Consider the following 22,475-nt stretch of genomic DNA (forward strand, 5'->3'; position numbering starts at 1 on the left):
TTTGCATTTGCTATCAGCATCTATAACTTACAAAGTTATAAAATAGTTCAAGGATAGTAAAAGGCTAGAATTAGATAACCAACAAGAGTGTACTCTAAATAATACATAGTTACTCATTGGAGACACACAGTAATATTTTTTGCTTGTTTCAAATTTACTTGCAATTGAAGCCATACCAGATGAATTATAATTCAACATAATATATTTTATTTGAGAAATGTGCAGCGCAGTTACAAAGCATTGTAAGAACCTAGCAATGTTATATTTCTCTGTTTCAGGTTTATGCTGCTGACTGTTTTGATGGTGTTCTTCTAGAACTACGAAAATATTTGCCAAAATATTATGGCATCTGGTCACCTCCCACTGCACCAAACGGTAATCTTTTCATAAAAATTATCTTTCAGTTTTAATTTATGAGTGTACCTTCTTTAAAGGCCTTATATAAAATTAAACTTTAACATAGTATATATTATAAAAACACAGAATATATATGTTTTGCTTTCTAATCTTTCTTTCACTAAATGAAACTTATTAATACTTTTGTTTTCATAATGATTTTTAAAGTGGCCAATCTCTTATAGTTGAATGGAAGCATATATACTTAATACCATCTTAATTTGCAGATGTTCTGTCCTAATTTATTGTGTAGTTTCTTTTCCCATTTTGAGTAATTTTTACAAAATCAAGAAAAATATTGTCTCTGCATGACTTCCTCCCTGTCTCTTATCCTATTCCTTCATCCCTCACCTCCAGGCTTTAAATTACAGTCTTTTGAAAAACACTGGTAAGTTTTATAGGGAATAAAATGACCTAAATAAGGACACAGAATTTCTCTTTTTTGAGATTAACTAATACCTGAAGCAGTATTTGCCCCCAGAAGGCATTTGCCAAAGCAGACACAATTTAATTAAACAAGCAGCTTGACTGACCATTGACAAAGGTGAATTGAGGGGAAAGGGCTTCAAACTTCAGTGGGTTTAAAAATAACCTATGGTCTTGTTAAAATGCAAATATAAAAGTCCAACTCCCAGACATTTTGTTTATACAGGTCTATGTTGGAGTATAGTGATATAACTGTTAAATAAAAGCCATGGGTGTTTCTGATGTGGATAATTCTTGATCCACACTTGGAGGACAGAAAGAGAAGGGGATTCCAGTGTGAGCCTGCCTAATCCTTTGGTCAATTCTTGTCTTCCTTTAACTTACTGACTTTGTGTGCCAGGATTCACTAATAGGGAACCCTGTTATCTGTGAGTATCCTCAGCTAGCTAATAGTAAATCCGTATCTCCCTTGAGTATTTATGATTCCTTTGTACTTTAATTGTATAAAAAAAAGAAAGTGAGCTGAAGCTCTATTAACTATCTTTTTTCCTCCCTCCCTTAATTCCTTCCTTCTTTTTTGTGGGCTTACAGGTCTTTTTAGTCCTAAATATATCTATGTGTCTATGGTTCAGGTCAACATTTTGCTTAAATTACTTTACAAGTCATTATGATTGCCCTTTGGTCATCATTCCCTATATAATCTCTCACAAACTCATTTCATGCCTTCCTTTTTTTTCCCCCTTTGCTGTAAGTGGAAGTTTTCAGGAATGCTATAAATGAGATAAAGGAAAGGAGAAGGTACAGTATCTAGATTCCAATGAACTTTGCTACTGATTGCTGTTTAATTTAGAGTAAATCATTATTCCTCAGTAAAGTGACGCTGAAAAATTAATGAAGGTTGCTGAGGATGGTGTTTGATTAAAAATCTAGATAATTAAACGCTTAGTTTAAAAGATTGTTTGGAAAGAGTAGAATAACAGCAAACATAGCATAATTACTATGAATAGAGTATACAGAAAGAATTTGGATAAGAGAAGAAATATTTTAATTAAAGATAACATTTTTAGTTTAGGATTACTAGCATATAATTTAAATAATCAAGGGATTGCTAGTAATCAACCTTTTTGGTCTTCAGTACTATATAATCTTGAAGTTCAGCTATGCTAATATAGAAGGAGCAGTAACTTTGAAGTAAAAATATTTGGCCTCTGTCTTGGTTATTTACAAATTTTGTGAACTTGGCTAACTCAGTAATCTTTTTGAGCTCCGCCTTCTACTAATAGAAAGTAATACCACTGAGTTGTAAAGATGCATGTTATCTTATGTGAAAATATTTTATAAACTCTAATTCTCTCATTTGAAAATAAATGGAGATATTTATTTTCAAATATCTCCATTTTTGGAGATATTGTGCTACTAAGATGAGAGGATGAAGTGAGGAAGCTGAGTGAAGAGAGGAGAAAACATAAACTGAAGGGGAAAAAGGACAAGAAATAAAGTATATATGATAACACGGTGGTCCAGTAGTACCAACAGTTGCTTCAAGGGATTTTCTACTTCTTTCCTACTTTGTTAGCTCTGGAAGAAGTGGGGCAAAACTGTTGGACCATGCAGATTGTTTTCTTTTGATTTTACTGGCAACTTCATAGAATCATCTTTCTGTTTTTATCCTTTGGATTGCAAATGAAAGAAATAGAAGATGGCAATGTATGTACATGTTTAGCTCACAGGATCATAAAAACATATTTGCTTGAGTTTTAGTAGAATACTACAGTTTGCATTACTGTGTTTTACATAGTCTTAAATTAATGACATTATTTCCTGTTGGTTTTTGTTCTTGTTGTTGGGGTATCTTTTCTTATGTGTTCAGGGTAGAATTTTATAAAGCTGATACTGTTTTTAATAATCCAAAGTAGTAAAATGCTGAAAGCCAACTTGTTCAACAAACTATCATATAATAATTTGAACAATAAGAATGTTTTGACCAATGAGGTTTTTTCTTTTAATTTTGTTATGATAGTTTTATTGAGATATAATTTACATACCATAAAACTGATCCATTTAAAGTATACAACTCAGTGGTTTCTTGTGTGTTCACAGAATTGTACAATCATCACTATTATCTACTTTTAGCACATGAGCAGTGGAATTTTATTTTACTTTATTTATTTATTATACTTTAAGTTCTAGGGTACACGTGCACAACATGCAGGTTTGTTACATATGTATACATCTGCCATGTTGGTGTGCTGCACCCATTAACTCGTCATTTACATTAGGTATATCTCCTAATGCTATTCCTCCCCACTGCCCTGACCCCACGACAGGCCCTGGTGCGTGATGTTTCCCCTTCCTGTGTCCAAGTGTTCTCATTGTTCAATTCCCACCTATGATTGAGAACATGTGGTGTTTGGTTTTTTGTCCTTGCGATAGTTTGCTGAGAATGATGGCTTCCAGCTTCATCCATGTCCCTACAAAGGACATGAAGTCATCCTTTTTTATGGCTGCATAGTATTCCATGGTGTATGTGTGCCACATTTTCTTAATCCAGTCTATCATTGATGGACATTTGGGTTGGTTCCAAGTCTTTGCTATTGTAAATAGTGCCACAATAAACATATGTGTGCAGGTGTCTATAGCAGCATGATTTATAATCCTTTGGGTATATACCCAGTAATGGGATTGCTGGGTCAAATGGTATTTCTAGTTCTAGATCCTTGAGGAATCGCCACACTGTCTTCCACAATGGTTGAACTAGTTTACAGTCCCAGCAACAGTGTAAAAGTGTTCCTATATCTCCATATCCTCTCCAGCACCTGTTGCTTCCTGACTTTTTAATGATCACCATTCTAACTGGTGTGAGATGGTATCTTATTGTGGTTTTGATTTGCATTTCTCTGATGGCCAATGATGATGAACATTTTTTCATGTGTCTGTTGGCTGCATAAATGTCTTCTTTTGAGAAGTGTCTGTTCAAATCCTTTGCCCACTTTTTGGTGGGGTTGTTTGTTTTTTCTTGTAAATTTGTTTGAGTTCTTTGTAGATTCTGGATATTAGCCCTTTCTCAGATGGGTAGATTGCAAAAATTTTCTCCCATTCTGTAGGTTGCCTGTTCACTCTGATGGCAGTTTCTTTTGCCATGCAGAAGCTCTTTAGTTTAATTAGATCCCATTTGTCAATTTTGGCTTTTGTTGCCATTGCTTTTGGTGTTTTAGACATGAAGTCCTTGCCCATGCCTATGTCCTGAATGGTATTGTCTAGGTTTTCTTCTAGGGTTTTTATGGTTTTAGGTCTAACATTTAAGTCTTTAATCCATCTTGAATTAATTTTTGTATAAGATGTAAGGGAGAGATCCAGTTTCAGCTTTCTACATATAGCTAGCCAGTTTTCCAAGCACCATTTATTAAATAGGGAATCCTTTCCCCATTTTTTGTTTTTGTCAGGTTTGTCAAAGATCAGATAGTTGTAGATGTGTGGTATTATTTCTGAGGCCTCTGTTCTGTTCCATTGGTCTATCTTTTCTGTTTTGGTACCAGTACCATGCTATTTTGGTTACTGTAGCCTTGTAGTATAGTTTGAAGTCAGGTAGCTTGATGCCTCTAGCTTTGTTCTTTTGGCTTAGGATTGACTTGGCAGTGCAGGCTGTTTTTTGGTACCATATGGACTTTAAAGTAGTTTTTTCCAATTCTGTGAAGAAAGTCATTGGTAGCTTGATGGGGATGGCATACATTACCATGGGCAGTATGGCCATTTTCATGATATTGATTCTTCCTAGCCATGAGCATGGAATGTTCGTTCTTCCATTTGTTTGTGTCCTCTTTTATTTCATTGAGCAGTGATTTGTAATTCCCTTAAAGAGGTCCTTTCACATCCCTTGTGAGTTGGATTCCTGGGTATTTTATTCTCTTTGAAGCAATGGTGAATGGGAGTTCACTCATGATTTCACTCTGTTTGTCTGTTATTGGTGTATAAGAACGCTTGTGATTTTTCCACATTGATTTTGTATCCTGAGACTTTGCTGAAGTTGCTTATCAGCTTAAGGAGCTTTTGGGCTGAGACGATGGGGTTTTCTAAATATACAATCATGTCATCTGCAAACAGGGACAATCTGACTTCCTCTTTTCCTAATTGAATACCCTTTATTTCTTTCTCCTGCCTGATTGCCCTGGCCAGAACTTCCAACACTATGTTGAGGAGTGGTAAGAGAGGGCATCCCTGTGTTGTTCCAGTTTTCAAAGGGAATGCTTCCAGTTTTTGCCCATTCAGTATCATATTGGCTGTGGGTTTGTCATAAATAGCTCTTGGTATTTTGAGATACGTCGCGTCGAAAGGGCTTTGAATTTTGTCAAAGGCCTTTTCTACATCTGTTGAGATAATCATGTGGTTTTTGTCTTTGGTTCTGTTTATATGCTGGATTACATTTATTGATTTGTGTATGTTGAACCAGCCCTGCATCCCAGGGATGAAGCTGACTTGATCATGGTGGATAAGCTTTTTGATGTGCTGCTGGATTCGGTTTGCCAGTATTTTATTGAGGATTTTTGCATAGATGTTCATAAGGGATATTGGTCTAAAATGCTCTTTTTTTGTTGTGTCTCTGCTGGCCTTTGGTGTCAGGATGATGCTGGCCTCATAAAATGAGTTAGGGAGGATTCCCTCTTTTTCTATTGATTGGAATAGTTTCAGAAGGAATGGTACCAGCTCCTCTTCGTTCCTCTGGTAGAATTTGTCTGTGAATACGTCTGGTCCTGGACTTTTCTTGGTTGGTAGGCTATTAATTATTGCCTCAATTTCAGAGCCTATTATTGGTCTATTCAGGGATTCAACTTCTTCCTGGTTTAGTCTTGGGAGGGTGTATGTGTCCTGGAATTTATCCATTTCTTCTAGATTTTGTAGTTTATTTGTGTAGAGTTGTTTATAGTATTCTCTGATAATAGTTTGTATTTCTGTGGGATCAGTGGTGATATCCCCTTTATCATTTTTTATTGCATCTATTTGATTCTTCTCTCTTTTCTTCTTTATTAGTCTTGCTAGTGGTCTATCAATTTTGTTGATCTTTTCAAAACACCAGCTCTTGGATTCATTGATTTTTTTTAAGGGCTTTTTGTATCTGTCTCCTTCAGTTCTGCTCTGATTTTAGTTATTTCTGGCCTTCTGCTAGCTTTTGAATGTGTTTTCTCTTGCTTCTCTAGTTCTTTTAATTGTGATGTTAGGGTGTCAATTTTAGATCTTTCCTGCTTTCTCTTGTGGGATTTAGTGCTATAAATTTCCCTCTACGCACTGCTTTAAATGTGTCCCCGAGATTCTGGTACATGTGTCTTTATTCTCATTGTTTTCAAAGAGCATCTTTATTTCTGTCTTCATTTCGGTATGTACCCAGTTGTCATTCAGGAGCAAGTTGTTCAGTTTCCATGTAGTTGAGCAGTTTTGAGTGAGTTTCTTAATCCTGAGTTCTAGTTTGATTGCACTGTGGTCTGAGAGACAGTTTGTTATAATTTCTGTTCTTTTACATTTGCTGAGGAGTGCTTTACTTTCAACTATGCGGTCAAATTTGGAATAAGTGCGATGTGATGCTGAAAAGAATGTATATTCTGTTGATTTGAGGTGGAGAGTTCTGTAGATGTCTATTAGGTCTGCTTGGTGCAGGGCTGAGTTCAAGTCCTGGGATATCCTTCTTAACCTTCTGTCTCGTTGATCTGTCTAATGTTGACAATGGGGTGTTAAAGTCTCCCATTATTATTGTGTGGGAGTATAAGTCTTTTTAGGTCTCTCAGGACTTGCTTTATGAATCTGGGTGCTCCTGTGTTGGGTGAATATATATTTAGGATAGTTAGCTCTACTTGTTGAATTGAGTGATCCCTTTACTATTGTGTAATGGCCTTCTTTGTCTCTTTTGATCTTTTGTTGGTTTAAAGTCTGTTTTATCAGAGACTAGGATTGCAACCTCTGCTTTTTTTTTGCTTTCCATTTGCTGGGTAGATCCTCCTCCATCCCTTTATTTTGAGCCTATGTGTGTCTCTGCACGTGAGATGGGTCTCCTGAATATAGCACACTGATGGGTCTTGACTCTTTATCCAGTTTGCCAGTCTGTGTCTTTTAATTGGAGCATTTAGCCCATTTACATTTAAGTTTAATATTATTATGTGTAAATTTGATCTTGTCATTATGATGTTAGTTGGTTATTTTGCTCGTTAGTTGATGCAGTTTCTTCCTGGCATCGATGGTCTTTACAATTTGGCATGTTTTAGAAGTGGCTTGTACTGGTTGTTCCTTTCCATGTGTAATGCTTCCTTCAGGAGCTCTTGTGGGGCATGCTTGGTGGTGACAAAATCTCTCAACATTTGCTTGTCTGTAAAGGATTTTATTTCTCCTTCACTTATGAAGCTTAGTTTGGCTGTACATGAAATTCTGGGTTGAAAATTCTTATCTTTAAGAATGTTGAATATTGGCCCCCACTGTTTTCTGACTTGTAGAGTTTCTGCTGAGAGATCTGTTGTTAGTCTGATGGGCTTAACTTTGTGGGTAACCCGACCTTTCTCTCTGGCTGCCCTTAACATTTTTTCCTTCATTTCAACTTTGGTGAATCTGACAATTATGTGTCTTGGAATTGCTCTTCTCGAGGAGTATCTTTGTGGCATTCTCTGTATTTCCTGAATTTGAATATTGGCCTGCCTTGCTAGATTGGGGAAGTTCTCCTGGATAATATCCTACAGAGTGTTTTCCAACTTGGTTCCATTCTCCCTGTCACTTTCAGATACACCAATCAAACATAGATTTGGTCTTTTCTTATAGTCCCATATTTCTTGGAGGATTTTTTCGTTTCTGTTTACTCTTTTTTCTCTAAACTTCTATTCTTGCTTCATTTCATTCATTTGATCTTCAGTCACTGCTACCCTTTCTTCCAGTTGATCGACTCGGCTACTGAAGCTTGTGCATTCATCATGTAGTTCTCATGCCATGGTTTTCAGCTCCATCAGGTCATTTAAGGACTTCTCTACACTATTTATTCTAGTTAGCCATTCGTCTAATCTTTTTTCAAGGCTTTTATCTTCTTTGCCATGGGTTCGAACTTCCTCCTTTATCTTGGAGAAGTTTGATCATCTGAAGCCTACTCTCAACTCGTCAAAGTTATTCTCCGTCCAGCTTTGTTCTGTTGCTGGCGAGCAGCTGCATTCCTTTGGAGGGGGAGAGGTGCTCTCATTTTTAGAATTTTCAGCTTTTCTGCTCTTTTTTTCCCCCATCTTTGTGGTTTTATCTACTTTTGGTCTTTGATGATGGTGACGTACAAATGGGGTTTCAGTGTGGGTGTCCTTTCTGTTTGTTAGTTTTCCTTCTAACAGTCAGGACCCTCAGCTGCAGGTCTGTTGGAGTTTGCTGGAGGTCCCATTCCAGACCCTGTTTGCCTGGGTATCAGCAGTGGAGGCTGCAGAACAGTGAATATTGCTGAACAGCAAATGTTGTTGCCTGATCTTTCCTCTGGAAGCTTCGTCTCAGAGGGGTACCCAGCTGTGTGAGGTGTCAGTCTGCCCCTCCTGGGGGGTGCCTCCCGGTTAGGCTACTCGGGGGTCAGGGACCCACTTGAGGAGGCAGTCTGTCCGTTCTCAGATCTCAACCTCCATTTTGGGACAACCACTAGTCTCTTCAAAGCTGTCAGAGAGGGACATTTAAATCTGCAGAGGTTTCTACTGCCTTCTGTTTGGCTTTGCCCTGCCCCCAGAGGTGGAGTCTACAGAGGCAGGCAGGCCTCCTTGAGCTGCAGTGGGGTCCACCCAGTTCAAGCTTTCTGGCTGCTTTGTTTACCTACTGAAGCCTCAGTAATGGTGGGCACCCCTCCCCCAACCTTGCTGCCACCTTGCAGTTCCATCTCAGATGACTGTGCTAGCAATGGGCGAGGCTCTGTGGGTGTGGGACCCTCTATGCCAGGCCTGGGATGTAATCTCCTGCTGTGCCATTTGCTAAGACCCTTGGAAAAGCACAGTATTAGGGTGGGAGTGACCCAGTTTTCCAGGTGCCATCTGTCACAGCTTCCCTTGGCTAGGGATGGGAATTCCCTGACCTCTTGGCTTCCTGGGTGAGGCAATGCCTCACCCTGCTTCAGCTAATGCTCAGTGGGCTGCACCCACTGTCGGACAAGCCCCAGTGAGATGAACCCAGTACCTCAGTTGGAAATGCAGAAATCACCCGTCTTGTGCATCTCTCATGCTGGGAGTTGTAGACTGGAGCTGTTCCCATTTGGCCATCTTGGAACTGCCCTGGAATTTAAAAATATAACATTTGTTGGCAATTATCTTTGAACATTTCATGCTATTCATACAAATAAGTATCATTTGTACCTGTGTATAAACACATAAGAGGCTAATACATAGTAGCATCACAAACCTTTGAATATAATTATTTGGAGGGATAGAAAAGTATAACCTTTAGTAGGTTTGAAAAAATTGAGACTTTTCAAAATGTAATCTCTAGCCTGTTTGGTAGTTTTCTGGAGCTACTAGTCATGTTGCAGGTGGCATGAACTGAAACAAGCTGACATACATGTCTGTTGCATCCCTCTTCCTTCACCCCTAATCTGTGGACCCAAAGTCTCTACTTACTATTCTTTCTGCTTTCAACTTGTATTGTTCTCAGGAATAGCTGGAGATTGATGTGGAAAAGAAAGGTCTTATTGTATTAGTCCATTTTCATACTGCTTTAAAGATACTACCTGAGACTGGATAATTTATAAAGAAAAGTGGTTTTGTTGACTCATAGTTCTGCATGGCTGGGGAGGCCTCAGGAAACTTAGAATCATGGGGGAAGGTGAAGGGAAAACAAGGCAGGTCTTACATGGCGGCAGGAAAGAGAAAGTGCAGGGGAGACTGCCACTTTTAAAACTATCAGATCTCATGAGAACTCCTTCACTATCACAAGAACAATTTGGGGGAAAACGCTCCCATAATCCAATCACCTCCCAACAGGTTCCTCCCTCAGTACATGGGGATTCCAATTAGAGATGACATTTGGTTGGGGACAGAGAGCCAAACCATATCATCTGTTTTTCCAGTTGGCTTCATAATTGAGCAGTGGTTCTTCCTCTGGCTTTTCCTCCTTTTTGTGAGGTTTAGAAATCAAACTAGTAGCTAATACCTAGTAGATTTTCCAGATAGGGTGAGGAAAAACTTAATGCAATTTGAAACCTGTATTTTCATGATTTATGAAATCAACAATATTGATTAAGGGGCTATAAATAAGTATTCCTTCAATTCCCTAAGTGCCCTCCCTATTGCCTTCCCTTTAAAGGAACTGGTTATTTCAGCTTTACTATTCAGTTATCTGTAGATTTTTTGAGATTTTTCTGTAGGGCACTTTTTGCCTCTCTTTCTTAGGATACCAAGAATAGCAGTAGAAAATTAGCCAAAGGAATTTTTTTATACCTAACACTTATAAAAGAATATGTATATTTAACTTATGTTTAAGATAATTATATTTAATTATATATGTTTAGCAAGATAGAAAAGTTTCATTCATAGTAACCTGGTGTAATCTTTATTTTTAAATTTTTTAAAATTTCAATAGGTTTTTGGGGAACAGGTGGTGTTTGGTTACATGAATAAGTTCTTTAGTGGTGATTTCTGAGATTTTGGTGCACCCATTGCCGGAGCACTGTACACTGTACCCAGTGTGTAGTCTTTTATCCCTCACCCACCTTCTGCCCTTTCCCCGGAATCCCCAAAGTCCATTGTATTATTCTTATGCCTTTGCATCCTCATAGTTTTGCTCCGACTTATGAGGGAGAACATACAATGTTTGGTTTTCCATTCCTGAGTTACTTCACTTAACCAAATATAATCTCATACTGTCATCAGCATCATGAAATATATAAATATTTTGAGCATGAAAACAATGTCCTTGGTAAAGCCACAGAGGGATCTTATGTAGTCTGCTTAAAACAGCAGGAAGTGTTATATTTCTGAACACGTGGCATTTTCATGATCTTTACCTCAGAAAAATTAAGGGACTACAGAAATTCTTTATATACTTTCTATAAATTAATAAGTGATAAGTTATTGACCATAGCCTCTTAAATGTAACTTTATTTCTAAACATTGTTACCTCTTGAAATGAACTCCACATATTTATGAAGAGTAGATATCCTTTTATTTATTATACAAGTACCAGCACTAAACTTTACAGACCCTCTCTCTTAGATCTGGGGTTTACAAGTGCCAGTCCTTAGACTTCTGCAGGAGTCGCTTCATAAGAGTCCTAAATAGAGTTTTCAGAGTTATAAAAGTAAATCTAGTTAATTGTGCTATCTATCTTTATGATATACACATGTCTGTGTATATAGATATATAAAAATAATCTCTATTCTAATATTCAGAATTCTGCCTTATAAACTGCATCATATGAAATAATCATATTACAATTATTTTACCAGATATTTCCCAAACATCATATTAATATAGTCTAATTTATATTCTTGACCTTGAACAGAGTGAACTTAAACTATTCCAGATAGAACACATCTATCTTGCCAGGCGCAGTGGCTCTCACCTGTAATCCCAGCACTTTGGGAGGCCAAGGTCGGAGGATTTCTTAAGGCAGGAGTTCAAGACCAGCCTGGGCAACATAACAAGACTCTGTATCTACAACAAATTTTAAAAATTAGGCCAGGTAGGCAGGGCGCGGTGGCTCAAGCCTGTAATCCCAGCACTTTGGGAGGCCGAGACGGGCGGATCACGAGGTCAGGAGATCAAGACCATCCTGGCTAACACGGTGAAACCCCGTCTCTACTAAAAAATACAAAAAACTAGCCGGGCGAGGTGGTGGGCGCCTGTAGTCCCAGTTACTCGGGAGGCTGAGGCAGGACAATGGTGTAAACCCAGGAAGCAGAGCTTGCAGTGAGCTGAGATCCGGCCACTGCACTCCAGCCTGTACGACAGAGCGAGACTCCGTCTCAAAAAAAAAAAAAAAAAAAAAATTAGGCCAGGTGCAGTGGCTAATGTCTGTAATCCCAGCACTTTGGGAGGCTGAGGCGGGTGGATCACCTGAGGCCAGGAGTTCAAGACCAGCCTGGCAAACATGGTGAAACCCTGTCTCTACTAAAAATACAAAAATTAGCTGGGCATGGTGGTGGGTGCCTATAGTCCCAGCTACTCAGGAGGCTGAGGCAACAGAATTGGCTTGAACCCAGGAGGCAGAGGTTGCAGTGAGCCAAGGTCACACCACTGCACTCCAGCCTGGGAGACAGAGAGAGACCTTGTTTCAAAAATAAAATAAAATAAAGAGAAAAGAAAAGAAAAGAAAAAAATAAAAATTAGCTGGGTGTGGTAACATGCACCTGTAGTCCCAGCTACTCAGGAGGCTGCAGTGAGAGGATCACTTTAGCCCAGGAGTTCGAGGCTGCGGTGAGCCATGACTGTACCGCTGTACTCCATCCTGCTGTACAGAATGAGACCCTGTCTCAAACAACAAAAACAAAAATCTGTCTTATTTTTAGTTCATTAGATTTTTTTGGATCAATCTTAGAACAAATTTCTTATTTGCCGTCATCTTTTTTATGTTACTATTGCATCAAAGAAAACCTAGCTGTCATATTTATTGTAGTAATGTTTACCATCTATAACCTTGACTAAGCTGTACCTTTTTCTTTAGAATTAAAAAAAAAAATAGGCAAGCTGAGCTTATGGATGATGGGGGAAGGAAGGATGAAATTGTAGTCTCAGAGGATGGAAAAGTGAGATTTGGGAAACAGATCATGATAGTTGAGCAACTTTAAGGGCATACTTGAGGTTAGTGGTCAGATTGAGTGTGTTTTGCAGTCATGACACATGGAAAAGAGAGTTACTTTAACTTGAGATGAAATCAATTTGCAGTAAGTAGGTTTATTATATATAGGTATTATTTTTAATATTTAACTAAAGGCTAAGGCTTGATATTAGCCTGAGGGTTGGAGAATATCCATTATCAAGTGCATAATTGAGTTGTGAATACATCTTTTAATTTTGTGTTTATTATGTTTGTCTCATCTGGAAGGATAAGAATAGACTCCAGGGAATCATCTTATATTTTTATTTATACTGAATATCGAAGTTAGACCTGGACTTGTTGGTGACCTAACATGGTAGCAGGTTTTAATATTTTATCAGTGACTTGCATGTTTAATATTTATATATACTGATAAAATTAATATTCAGCAGCAATTATGCTAAGCGTAATGCGATTTCAACTCTTCAAAAGCAGCTCTATGAAGGCAGGTTTTTATCTGTTTTCTTCACCTGTGTGCCTTGACAGTAATTATATATGGAATGCATGAAAATTTATTTTGGAGGGTATGTGGGAATGTGTAACCTGCATTTATGGGGTGAGGACTGACACTATGCTAAGTGCTTTACTGTATATTATCTCATTTAGTCTTCTTAATATCTGTGTGGTAGAGTCTATAATTATCTGCATTTTACATACAGTTGAGGTTTTGATAAGTGCTCCTGAGGTCACAGGCTAACAAATTGTAGAGTTGAAATTTGAGCCTCCTTTTTCTTCTTCTAAAGCATTTGCTTTAAACTGTATTATCTCAGTTAAGATTCTTTGGGCACAAGTTATAGAAATGAACTTGAACTTGATTAAGCAACAACGAAAAGTTCTTATAAGGATATGAGGGGTCTTATGAAAGCCAAGGGCCATGCATCTGAGTCTCAGATGGGACTGGAACTAGAATCCGAACCCAAAGCCTAGGGAGATCTCTCTCTGCATATTTTGTTAGCCCTTTCTGTTCTCTCCTCTGCCTTCCTTGCTATCCACACCTCTCCCTTCCCTACCAAGGGACTTACATGTTATACTACCAGTCACCCACAGAGGTTAGCAACAGATTTTCTCTGCATTCCAGTTCCAAATTGGCAAGACTGGCCAAGCTTGTATCAGGTATTTGCTCCTGCCCCAGTCAGTGACGGTGGCCCATGGGCTGGATTCCCAAAGTATGATGGTGTTGGCAAAGGGATTCTGTAGGTCTGAGGATAGTTCTTGAGCTGGGCAGACATACTAATGATGTAGTGACATTCTATCTAGTCAAATGTTTTTAAAACTTCTTTGTCTAAAAGGAAAAAAAAAAACACTGGGCCTTTAGGGCATGGGGGGAATAAACTTCTTAGTCTATGATACGTAATAAATACATTTTTACATTGCAACTCAATGTTTATAAGACTGAGACCAACCCAGACAACAATACTTAGTCTTACTCTATGTGAGATAGTCTCATATATTCTCTTTTCTCTTTCATTTAGGAAACTTTTGGTTACAACCTATTAAGTTGAATTCATAATCCAATGATGGGTTGTGACCTAGAAATGGAAAAATACTGCTCCACTCTACACCCAGAGGGGCCTAGCTGAAAAGGTGTCCTTTGTTAATCCAGAATTTGATATTGCTTTGTAAGTGAGGCTCCCTGTAGTAAAATGTCTTTGGTCATTTAAGTAATTGAGTCTCAGGATTGACCCACCTTGAATTAAGCTCTATTCTAGGGAAAGAATTTGCTAATAGCATTTTTCAGGGTGAATTAATATTCAGATTTATTTCTATTAATGACAGCCTGTAAAAAATCAGTAAAAATCTCAATGCTCAGATCATACCCTATTTTTCTATTTACCTTTTTCAAAAACACAGTAAGTGGTGAAATACATGGTATCGCATTCTTTTGTAAGAATTCTGCATCTCTAAAGCAGGTTTTGATGTTTATTTTTTAACTCAGAGGGAAAGGTAGAAATGAGAATCTCAAGTTCTTATTTTCACTTAAAAAAATGTAAGATTAGAGAACAGAAAGAAAACACCAAACCAGTCTTCAATAGGCTTAACTTACAGTTTTATTTCTGAAGGCTAATAAATAATTTAGCAGTTACTTGGTAATTCCAACCATATGAAACATAATAAGGACCTGAAAGTAAAGTAAAGAAAAACACGTTTGGATAGTGTAACTAAATATCAAATAAAACCCATGGCATTCATCCCTATTTACTGAAGGGGTGCCTCAATTTATTATAGCGTGAGGAAGGCCACATCTGAAGTTTCACTAGACAATAGGAATGGGAAGGGCAAACACTCATTCATTCAGCAAACATTTATTGTATTTCCACTATATATAGAGTTTGCATTTGTATTTTACTCCTTTCAAAGAGAAAAAGGAAGAGATAGGGGATTTTATTTCAGATTTGCAAAGCCTTTACTCTAGGTTCTGTTATCTTTATCTTATCATAAAAAGTTTGTTGTTTGTTTTTAATCCCTATCAAGTTGACAGGTAGAAGATACTAACCCTACAGTGAGATATAGACGCTATGACAGTTAGCTATGTTCTCTCACTATCTTTATACTCCCATATACAACTTTACCCCAGTAAGATTTCTGGAGTCCCTTGAGTCTAAATTAATGATAATAAATTTGTGAATGCCAAGGATCTACTGTACTATGTATTACTATCTAATTAGTTTTATTCTGATATTTGAAATTCAAGTCTTTTTACTGAAATTATCATGCAGCCCTAGAGAGGGGCTGGATCTGTTTTCTTCCTTTTTGCATAAGGTAGTTGGAAATGGGAGGAGAAAATCTGAAGGTAACTGTTCTGTGCTGCTCTCTTCTCTCATACCATCCGTGGTTATCTTTTAGACACAGAAGCTTGGGTGTGTTCCAACTCCTTGATCAGGATATTTCCACTTGTCCCATTAGTTTTCACAGACAGCAGTTTCATGTCTCTGTCAAGATCTTTTGTTTTATATTATCCTGAAGGTGTCTGTCTAGGAGAACCTTTCTTTCAAGTGTGGAGGGCTCCTTGGGTGTGTCAGTGCTGCTCCCTTGGACTGCAATAACTTTTTTGTTATATTTGGGCTTAACTTCACTTAGTTCTACAGAGTTATAACCCTGCTCTCATCTTCTTTGACTAAAGCATAAAAAGTATATCTTATCCTTTGAAGGAGAAGATTTATGCCTTTTAAATCTGAGAGGCTTAAAACTTTTCAAGCCTTAACTGGGTTCTCACTTTTGTTTGAGCACAAACTTCTTTATTGTAATTCAGTAACTATGCTAGTCTTGGTGGGATGAGGATAATGAAAGGACATCAGAGAGTAAGGCTTCTCTTACCCCGGTACTCTTTTATTTATTTCAGAAAAAATACACACCTTCTCTAATCTTATTTGTCACGTTGGTTGAAAGTAATCTTTTCTGCCTTTGAGTAGAAATACTTCTTATTGCATTCCTAACTAAAAAATGAGTCATGATCTCATTCAGAACTTTGAGACAATTCTTTTTTTTTTTTTTTTTTTTTTTGAAATGGAGTTTTGCTCTTGTTGCCCAGGCTGGAGTGCAATGGCACGATCTCGGCTCACCACAACCTCTGCCTCCCATGTTCAAGCCATTTTCCTGCCTCAGCCTCCCAAGTAGCTGGGATTACAGGCGCCTGCCACCATGCCTGGCTAATTTTGTATTTTTAAAAGAGATAGGGTTTCTCCATGTTGGTCAGGCTGGTCTCGAACTCTCACCCTCAGGTGATCCACCTGCCTCGGCCTCCTAAAGTTCTGGGATTACAGGCATGAGGTACCTTGCTCAGCCGAGACGATTCTTTAACGCAGGAAAGGAGGGAAGAATTTCTTTCCTTACTGTTTCCCTCAGGGGACCTGGACCCTTGCTTTCAAACTAAAACTATAAGCAGGTCAGCCGTGTATGATAACTGGGGCTTTTATAATACTATATTTGAATCTCTATTTAATTTTTTTGTGGAAACATGTATGTAGGATGCCAGCAAGATATACAGAGCAACTTTTGGGAAATGCCTGTGTTCCAAAAAAAAAAAAACAAAAAACAAAAAACAGCTAGAGGGGCTGAGCGTGGTGACTCACACCTGTAACCTCAGCAGTTTGGGAGGCCGAGAGAGGCAGATCACTTGAGGCCAGAAGTTGGAGACCAGGCTGGCCAACATGGCGAAACACCATCTCTACTAAAAATATAAAAATTAGCCAGGCGGTGGTACATGCCTGTCATCCCAGTTATTTGACAGCCTGAGGCACCCAAGAATTGCTTGATCCCGGGAAGCAGAGGTTACACTGAGCTAAGATTGGCCACTACATTCTAGCCCAGGCAACAAAGCAAGACCCTATCTCAATAAAATGAAAAGCAAGATACTTGTTTTTCCTTTGAAACTAGTAAGACTAAAATGTATATTTGACAATGATCATCATTTGGATTGGTTTACCCTTTCTTAATCTGTACTTCTGTTGTATTGCTCTGTGGGAAGGATTTATTCCGATTACTAATTTTAAACAAATAAATTTTTAAAAATTATTAAAGTACTAAGAGATCTGCTGAAACATATGGCTTAAATTGTATTCACAAGGGGAATGCATTCTGGAAAAACTTTTGAAATGATCCCATTGCCTTTTTAATATTGTTGGAAACCTTGTATCTGCTGTCTTTTGCTAATGGTTGAATTTATTTAATTCACCTCCTGCAGGAGTTTCTCTGTGATGTTTATACTTGTTATAAATTTGTTGTTTAGGTTTATTTTTGTTTTGTTTTGTTTTTTTAGGTAGAGTAAGAATAATTATTGACTCTACATTTATTTTAACTTTTTCCTCTGTTTTAAGATTTTCTCATTTTGTTTTTCCCTGGCAAGTACTTGAGTAGTAATATGTTTGCCTATTACTAATTAATATTTTTCTTTAATAACAGATTTATACCTAAAACTGGAAGATGTGACCCATAAATTTAATAAGCCCTGTATAATGGATGTAAAGATAGGGCAAAAAAGCTATGATCCTTTTGCCTCATCTGAGAAGATTCAGCAACAGGTCAGCAAGTACCCATTAATGGAAGAGATTGGGTTCTTGGTGCTTGGCATGAGGGTAAGAGTGCTTATTAGTGTAATATGCACATTTCTCTGTACTTGTTCTTCCCTTGAAAATTATGGATGTCATTGTAGTACTAATATATCAGAAAATAATGTATTCTGGAATTGAGTTGTCTGTAACTCCCCAATGTGAAAAGCGAGGGCAAGGCTTTTTAAATTTTTTGTTTGTTTGTTCACTGATATATGATCAGTTTCTCTGGTTCAGGAACATAGTAGGGTGATTAATAAATAAATGGATAGTGGCTGAATCTCAAGACTATAATTCTGGTAATTTTGTTTTAAAGAAGTCTTAAATTTAGGTGCAAGCAAATATTAAATGTAAACGTGATATTGTTTATGATTGTCCCATGAGAAAAGTGCTAAATTTATATATTCAGTCATTTTTCTCCATTTTTGAAATAGAAAATAAATTAAAATTTTGGTAATTGTGTGGCTGGGCACAGTGGCTCACACCTATAATCCTAGCACTTTGGGAGGCCAAGATGGGTGGATTACTTGAGCTCAGGAGTTTGAGACCAGCCTGGGCAACATGGTAAACCCCATCTCTACAAAAATGCAAAAACCGGCTGGTTGAGAGGTAGCATGTGCCTATAGTCTGAGCTACTCGAGAGGCTGAGGTGGGAGGATCACTTGAGCCCAGGAGGTCAAGGCTGAAGTGAGCCGTGATCATGCCACTGCACTCCAGCTTGGGTGACAAAGTGAGATCCTGTCTCAGAAAAACAAACAACGCCCCCCCCCCAAAAAAAACACAAATAGGTCATTGTTTCAGACTTTTTAGGTTAAAATAGTTGTTTTATTTTCTCACAATTCTGTGAATTTGCAATTTGAGCTAGTCTCAAGTGTGCAGTTCTTTTGCTGATCTCATCTACGGTTCCTTCTGCAGTCATCTGATGGTTCAACTGGGTATAGATGGTCTAAAATGACTCTCTCTCATTTATTTGGTTTGTATATAAAACCAGAGAAATTGTTCTTGTGTCAGGAAGTTGGTACTGTTGGCTGGGACTTTTTCTTTGTGGTATTATCTATCAGAAGGCTAGCTTGGGCTTTTTTATTTTGAAGTACCACATTCCAAGAAAGTGATAGCAGGAGCTATAAGGGTTCTTAAACTCTAGGTTAGAAAGTTATTTGCTGTCACTTCTATGAAATTCTGTAGGGCAAAATCTAGCCCAGATTTGTAGGGTGAGGAAACAGACTCCACCTCCGACGGTAGGAAAAGCAAAGTCACAGCATGAATAGCAATGTGCACAGGGTGAGGAGAATTGTTGAGGCCATTTTGAAAAAAAGAAGTAATGTGGTATAAAGTCCTCTGAACAAATGCTGCATTTTCTAGATGTGTGAAGGTAAAATTTGTGGATATACCAAGTACTTGTTTACCTATATGTAAGCATGATGGGTAGTTCTGAAATTCCTGTAAAATGATATATGGATCTTCCTTTTTGAGTTTTAAACAGAAGAGCTAATAGGAAGCATTATGGATAAATTGTCATTGTGATGGTAGTAGCAAAATTGAATTTGATATTTGGGTTGTGTATAAAACCAGAGAAATTGTTCAAGCAGTTATTTCATTTTAGAAAACTATAATTAAATATGAGTGTATAGAAAAAGAAAAAACGGTAATGGAATGAAGTTAAAACAAACAAGAAATAAACATCCCACAGGAATCTGACTGGGCAACTATTTAAGCCTCCACTGTTTTCAGATCTCTCACCCCCCCTCTTTCCTTCTGACTTTTAGCAGATGACTGCTTTCTGCTTCAGAAAAAATAAAAATCATCAGACAGGATTTCCCGTAATTTCCTGCTAACACATGCACATGCCATACCTGCAGTTGCTTTTATTCCCTCATTGTTCTTTCCTGTCACATTGAAGAATTTTCTGTCCTCCTATCTAAGGACTGCTCCTTTGTATACCCTCTGAATCTCATTCCTTCTTACGTCTTCAAGAACCTTATACTATTGATTTTCTCTTATCTTTCTTATATTTTCAACTTCTGCCTCTCTCTACTGGCTTTTATCGTTTTGCTTTAAATATCTTCAAATCACTGTCAAGTTTTTTAAAAAACAAAACATCAAAACCCCACCTTTAACCTGCTTTGCTTTCCAACCGCAGATTTAGCTTGTCTTCGCTTTACAACCAAACTCATTTCTATTTCCCTGTTTCCCATTCAGTATTCAGCTCATTCTAATCTGGCTTCTGCCCCATCATGCTAATGGATTAGCTCTTCATTAAGCACCACCATGCCACTAATTCCAAATGGCATTTTTCATTACCTTAACTTTACTTTGAAAAGTAGCTTTCAATGCCAACCACGTCCTCCTTGAAACATTATTCTTTGAATCTGACACCCACCCCTCTCCTGGTTTTTGCCTAAGGCCACTTTGTAGTCCTCTTTGCCAGCCCATTTCTATTTATTCTCTCCTTTTTTTTTTTTTTTTTTTTTTTTTGAGATGGAGTCTGACTCTGTCGCCCAGGCTGGAGTGCAGTGGCGCATCTCCGCTTACTGCAAGCTCCGCCTCCCGGGTTCACGCCATTCTCCTACCTCAGCCTCCCGAGTAGCTGGGACTATAGTCGCCCGCCACCACGCCCAGCTAATTTCTTGTATTTTTTTTAGTAGAGACGGGGTTTCACCATGTTAGCCAGGATGGTCTCAATCTCCTGACCTCGTGATCCGCCCACCTTGGCTTCCCAAAGTGCTGGGATTACAGGCGTGAGCCACCGTGCCTGGCCTCTATTTATTCTTTAAATGCTGAGGTATTCCTCTTGGTTCCATTTTAATGTCTACCTTTCTTTTCTATTTCTTCCTAAGCAGGGCTCTCTATTCTCATTAGTTCAGTATTAGTTACACAGATAATTCATGAATGTTTATCAGCAGGCTCTGCTTTTTCTTTAATCTCCTGATACGTACATCTAACAACTTACTGAACACCTTACTTAAATATTTTAAGTGCTTAAAGATGTCTTGAACTCAATACGTAAAAAACTGACATAGCTTTTTCCATGGTTCCCCATTCCTGGAGCGCTCTGGCTCCACCACCCTGGCCCAGAGCTCCTGGCTCCTGCTAAGCTAGCACCGCTGTCCTCTGTCTCCCTTCAGCTGCCATCATGATTGTTTACCAGCATCTCATCAGCTGTGATGAGATAGGTGTTCTTCCACATTTACGAGATTGCAGATGGGCTGTGCCTGGTGGTGGAGGGCAAGATGGTCAGTAAGACAGAGGGTAACATTGATGACTTCCTCATTGGTGGAAATGCCTCTGCTGAAGGTCCAGAGGGCGAAGGTACCAAAACCACAGTTATCACTGTTGTTGTTGCTGTCACAAACTATCACTTGCAAGAAACCAGCTTCACTAAAAACACCTGCAAGAACTACATCAAAGATTACATGATAACAATCAAAGGCAAACTTGAAGAACAGAGACCAGAAAGAGTAAAACCTTTTGCGACAGAGGCTGCACATCCTTGCTAATTGCAAAAACTACTAGTTCTTTATTTGTGAAAACATGAATCCAGATGGTATGGTTGCTCTATTGAACTATCATGAGGATAGTGTGACTGCATAAATGATTTTCTTTAAGGGTGGTTCAGAAATGGAAAAATGTTAAAAGCGTTTGGCAATTACTTTGTATCTATCACTTATCATCGTAACTGGCTACTGCTTGTCATCCATACAACACCAGGACTTAAGACAAATGGGACTGATGTCATCTTGAGCTCTTCATTTATTTTGACTGTGGATGCGTGGAGTGGATGCATTGTTTTTAAGAAAAACGTGCCATGTAGGTTGTCTAAAAATAAAGTGCATTTAAACTCATTTGAGAGAATACCTTTTATTTTAATACATATTTAAACTAAATCCATCTTGTAACGTTCCTGGAGAAGCTAGAGCCTGGCAGTAAGCTACTACTAGAAAGAATAAGACTGTCATTAGATAACTTTTATGGCGGAAACTACTTCTGGAACTGAAATATAAAAAATAAGAAGCAAAAATTTTAATTCTGAGTTGCAGTAAAAGGGAGAGACCATGCTCATAGCAGTGCCAACATCTGAAGTGGAGCCTTACAGATTTTATCACCTACAATGGAAGTAGTTGACTCTGGAAGAGATTACTAAGAGAATAAAAAGATTCTAATTTAGTTGGGGGAAAAAACCCCACAACACTGACACACATTATCCCTCTTGCAAACCAACCACCACAGCAATGAAAACAAGTATCTCTGTGTGTGTGTGTGTGTGTGTGTGTGTGTGTGTGTGTCTGTGTGTGTGTGTGTGTGTGTGTGAAATGTCACCCAGGCTGGAGTGCAGTGGCAAGATCATGGCTCTCTGCAGCCTCAACCCCTGGGTTCAAGGGATCCTCCTGCCTCAGCCTCCTTCCGAGTAGCTGGGACTACAGGCATGTGCCACTACACTTGGCTGACTTTTTTTTTTTTTTTTTAAGTGTAGATGAGGTTTTACTGTGTTGCCCAGGCTGGTCTTGAACTCCTGGGCTCAAGTGATCCTGGGCAATCCCAAGCAGTGCTGGGATTGCAAGCATGAGCCACTGTGCTCAACCTAAAAACAAATCTCTATTATTCCCTGTCTCAGTAAATGGCATCACCATATATCCAGTGTTACACAGTAGATACCAGGTAGTCAGTTGGGCGTGGTGGCTCATGCCTGTAATCCCAGCACTTTGCAAGGCCGAGGCAGGTGGATCACCTGAGGTCAGGAGTTCGAGAGCAGCCTGGCCAACATGCCAAAACCCTGTCTCTAATAAAAAATATTAAAATTAGCTGAACATGGTGGCACAC

The 22,475-nt window shown here is 38.4% G+C and overlaps 1 protein-coding gene and 1 pseudogene across 5 annotated transcripts in view; both read left to right on the plus strand.

Moving 5' to 3' along the window:
* Positions 1–22,475, plus strand: part of IPMK (inositol polyphosphate multikinase) — an 84,629-nt gene that overhangs the window by 39,032 nt on the left and 23,122 nt on the right. For 2 of the 4 annotated variants that reach the window (XM_015147592.3, XM_015147591.3), the window contains exons 3-4: positions 279–375; positions 17,512–17,684. In XM_015147592.3, coding sequence (XP_015003078.1) covers positions 279–375; positions 17,512–17,684 — 270 coding nt within the window. The remainder of the gene's footprint in view (positions 1–278; positions 376–17,511; positions 17,685–22,475) is intronic. The other 2 variants (XM_077946736.1, XM_077946737.1) reach the window with 1 other exon arrangement.
* LOC107000193 (translationally-controlled tumor protein-like) lies at positions 20,736–21,499 on the plus strand (annotated as a pseudogene). Its single transcript, XR_013398112.1, has one exon. The product of XR_013398112.1 is annotated as a translationally-controlled tumor protein-like (transcript).

Source organism: Macaca mulatta, chromosome 9, assembly GCF_049350105.2.
Source record: "Macaca mulatta isolate MMU2019108-1 chromosome 9, T2T-MMU8v2.0, whole genome shotgun sequence".
In the NCBI taxonomy this organism is placed as follows: domain Eukaryota; kingdom Metazoa; phylum Chordata; class Mammalia; order Primates; family Cercopithecidae; genus Macaca; species Macaca mulatta.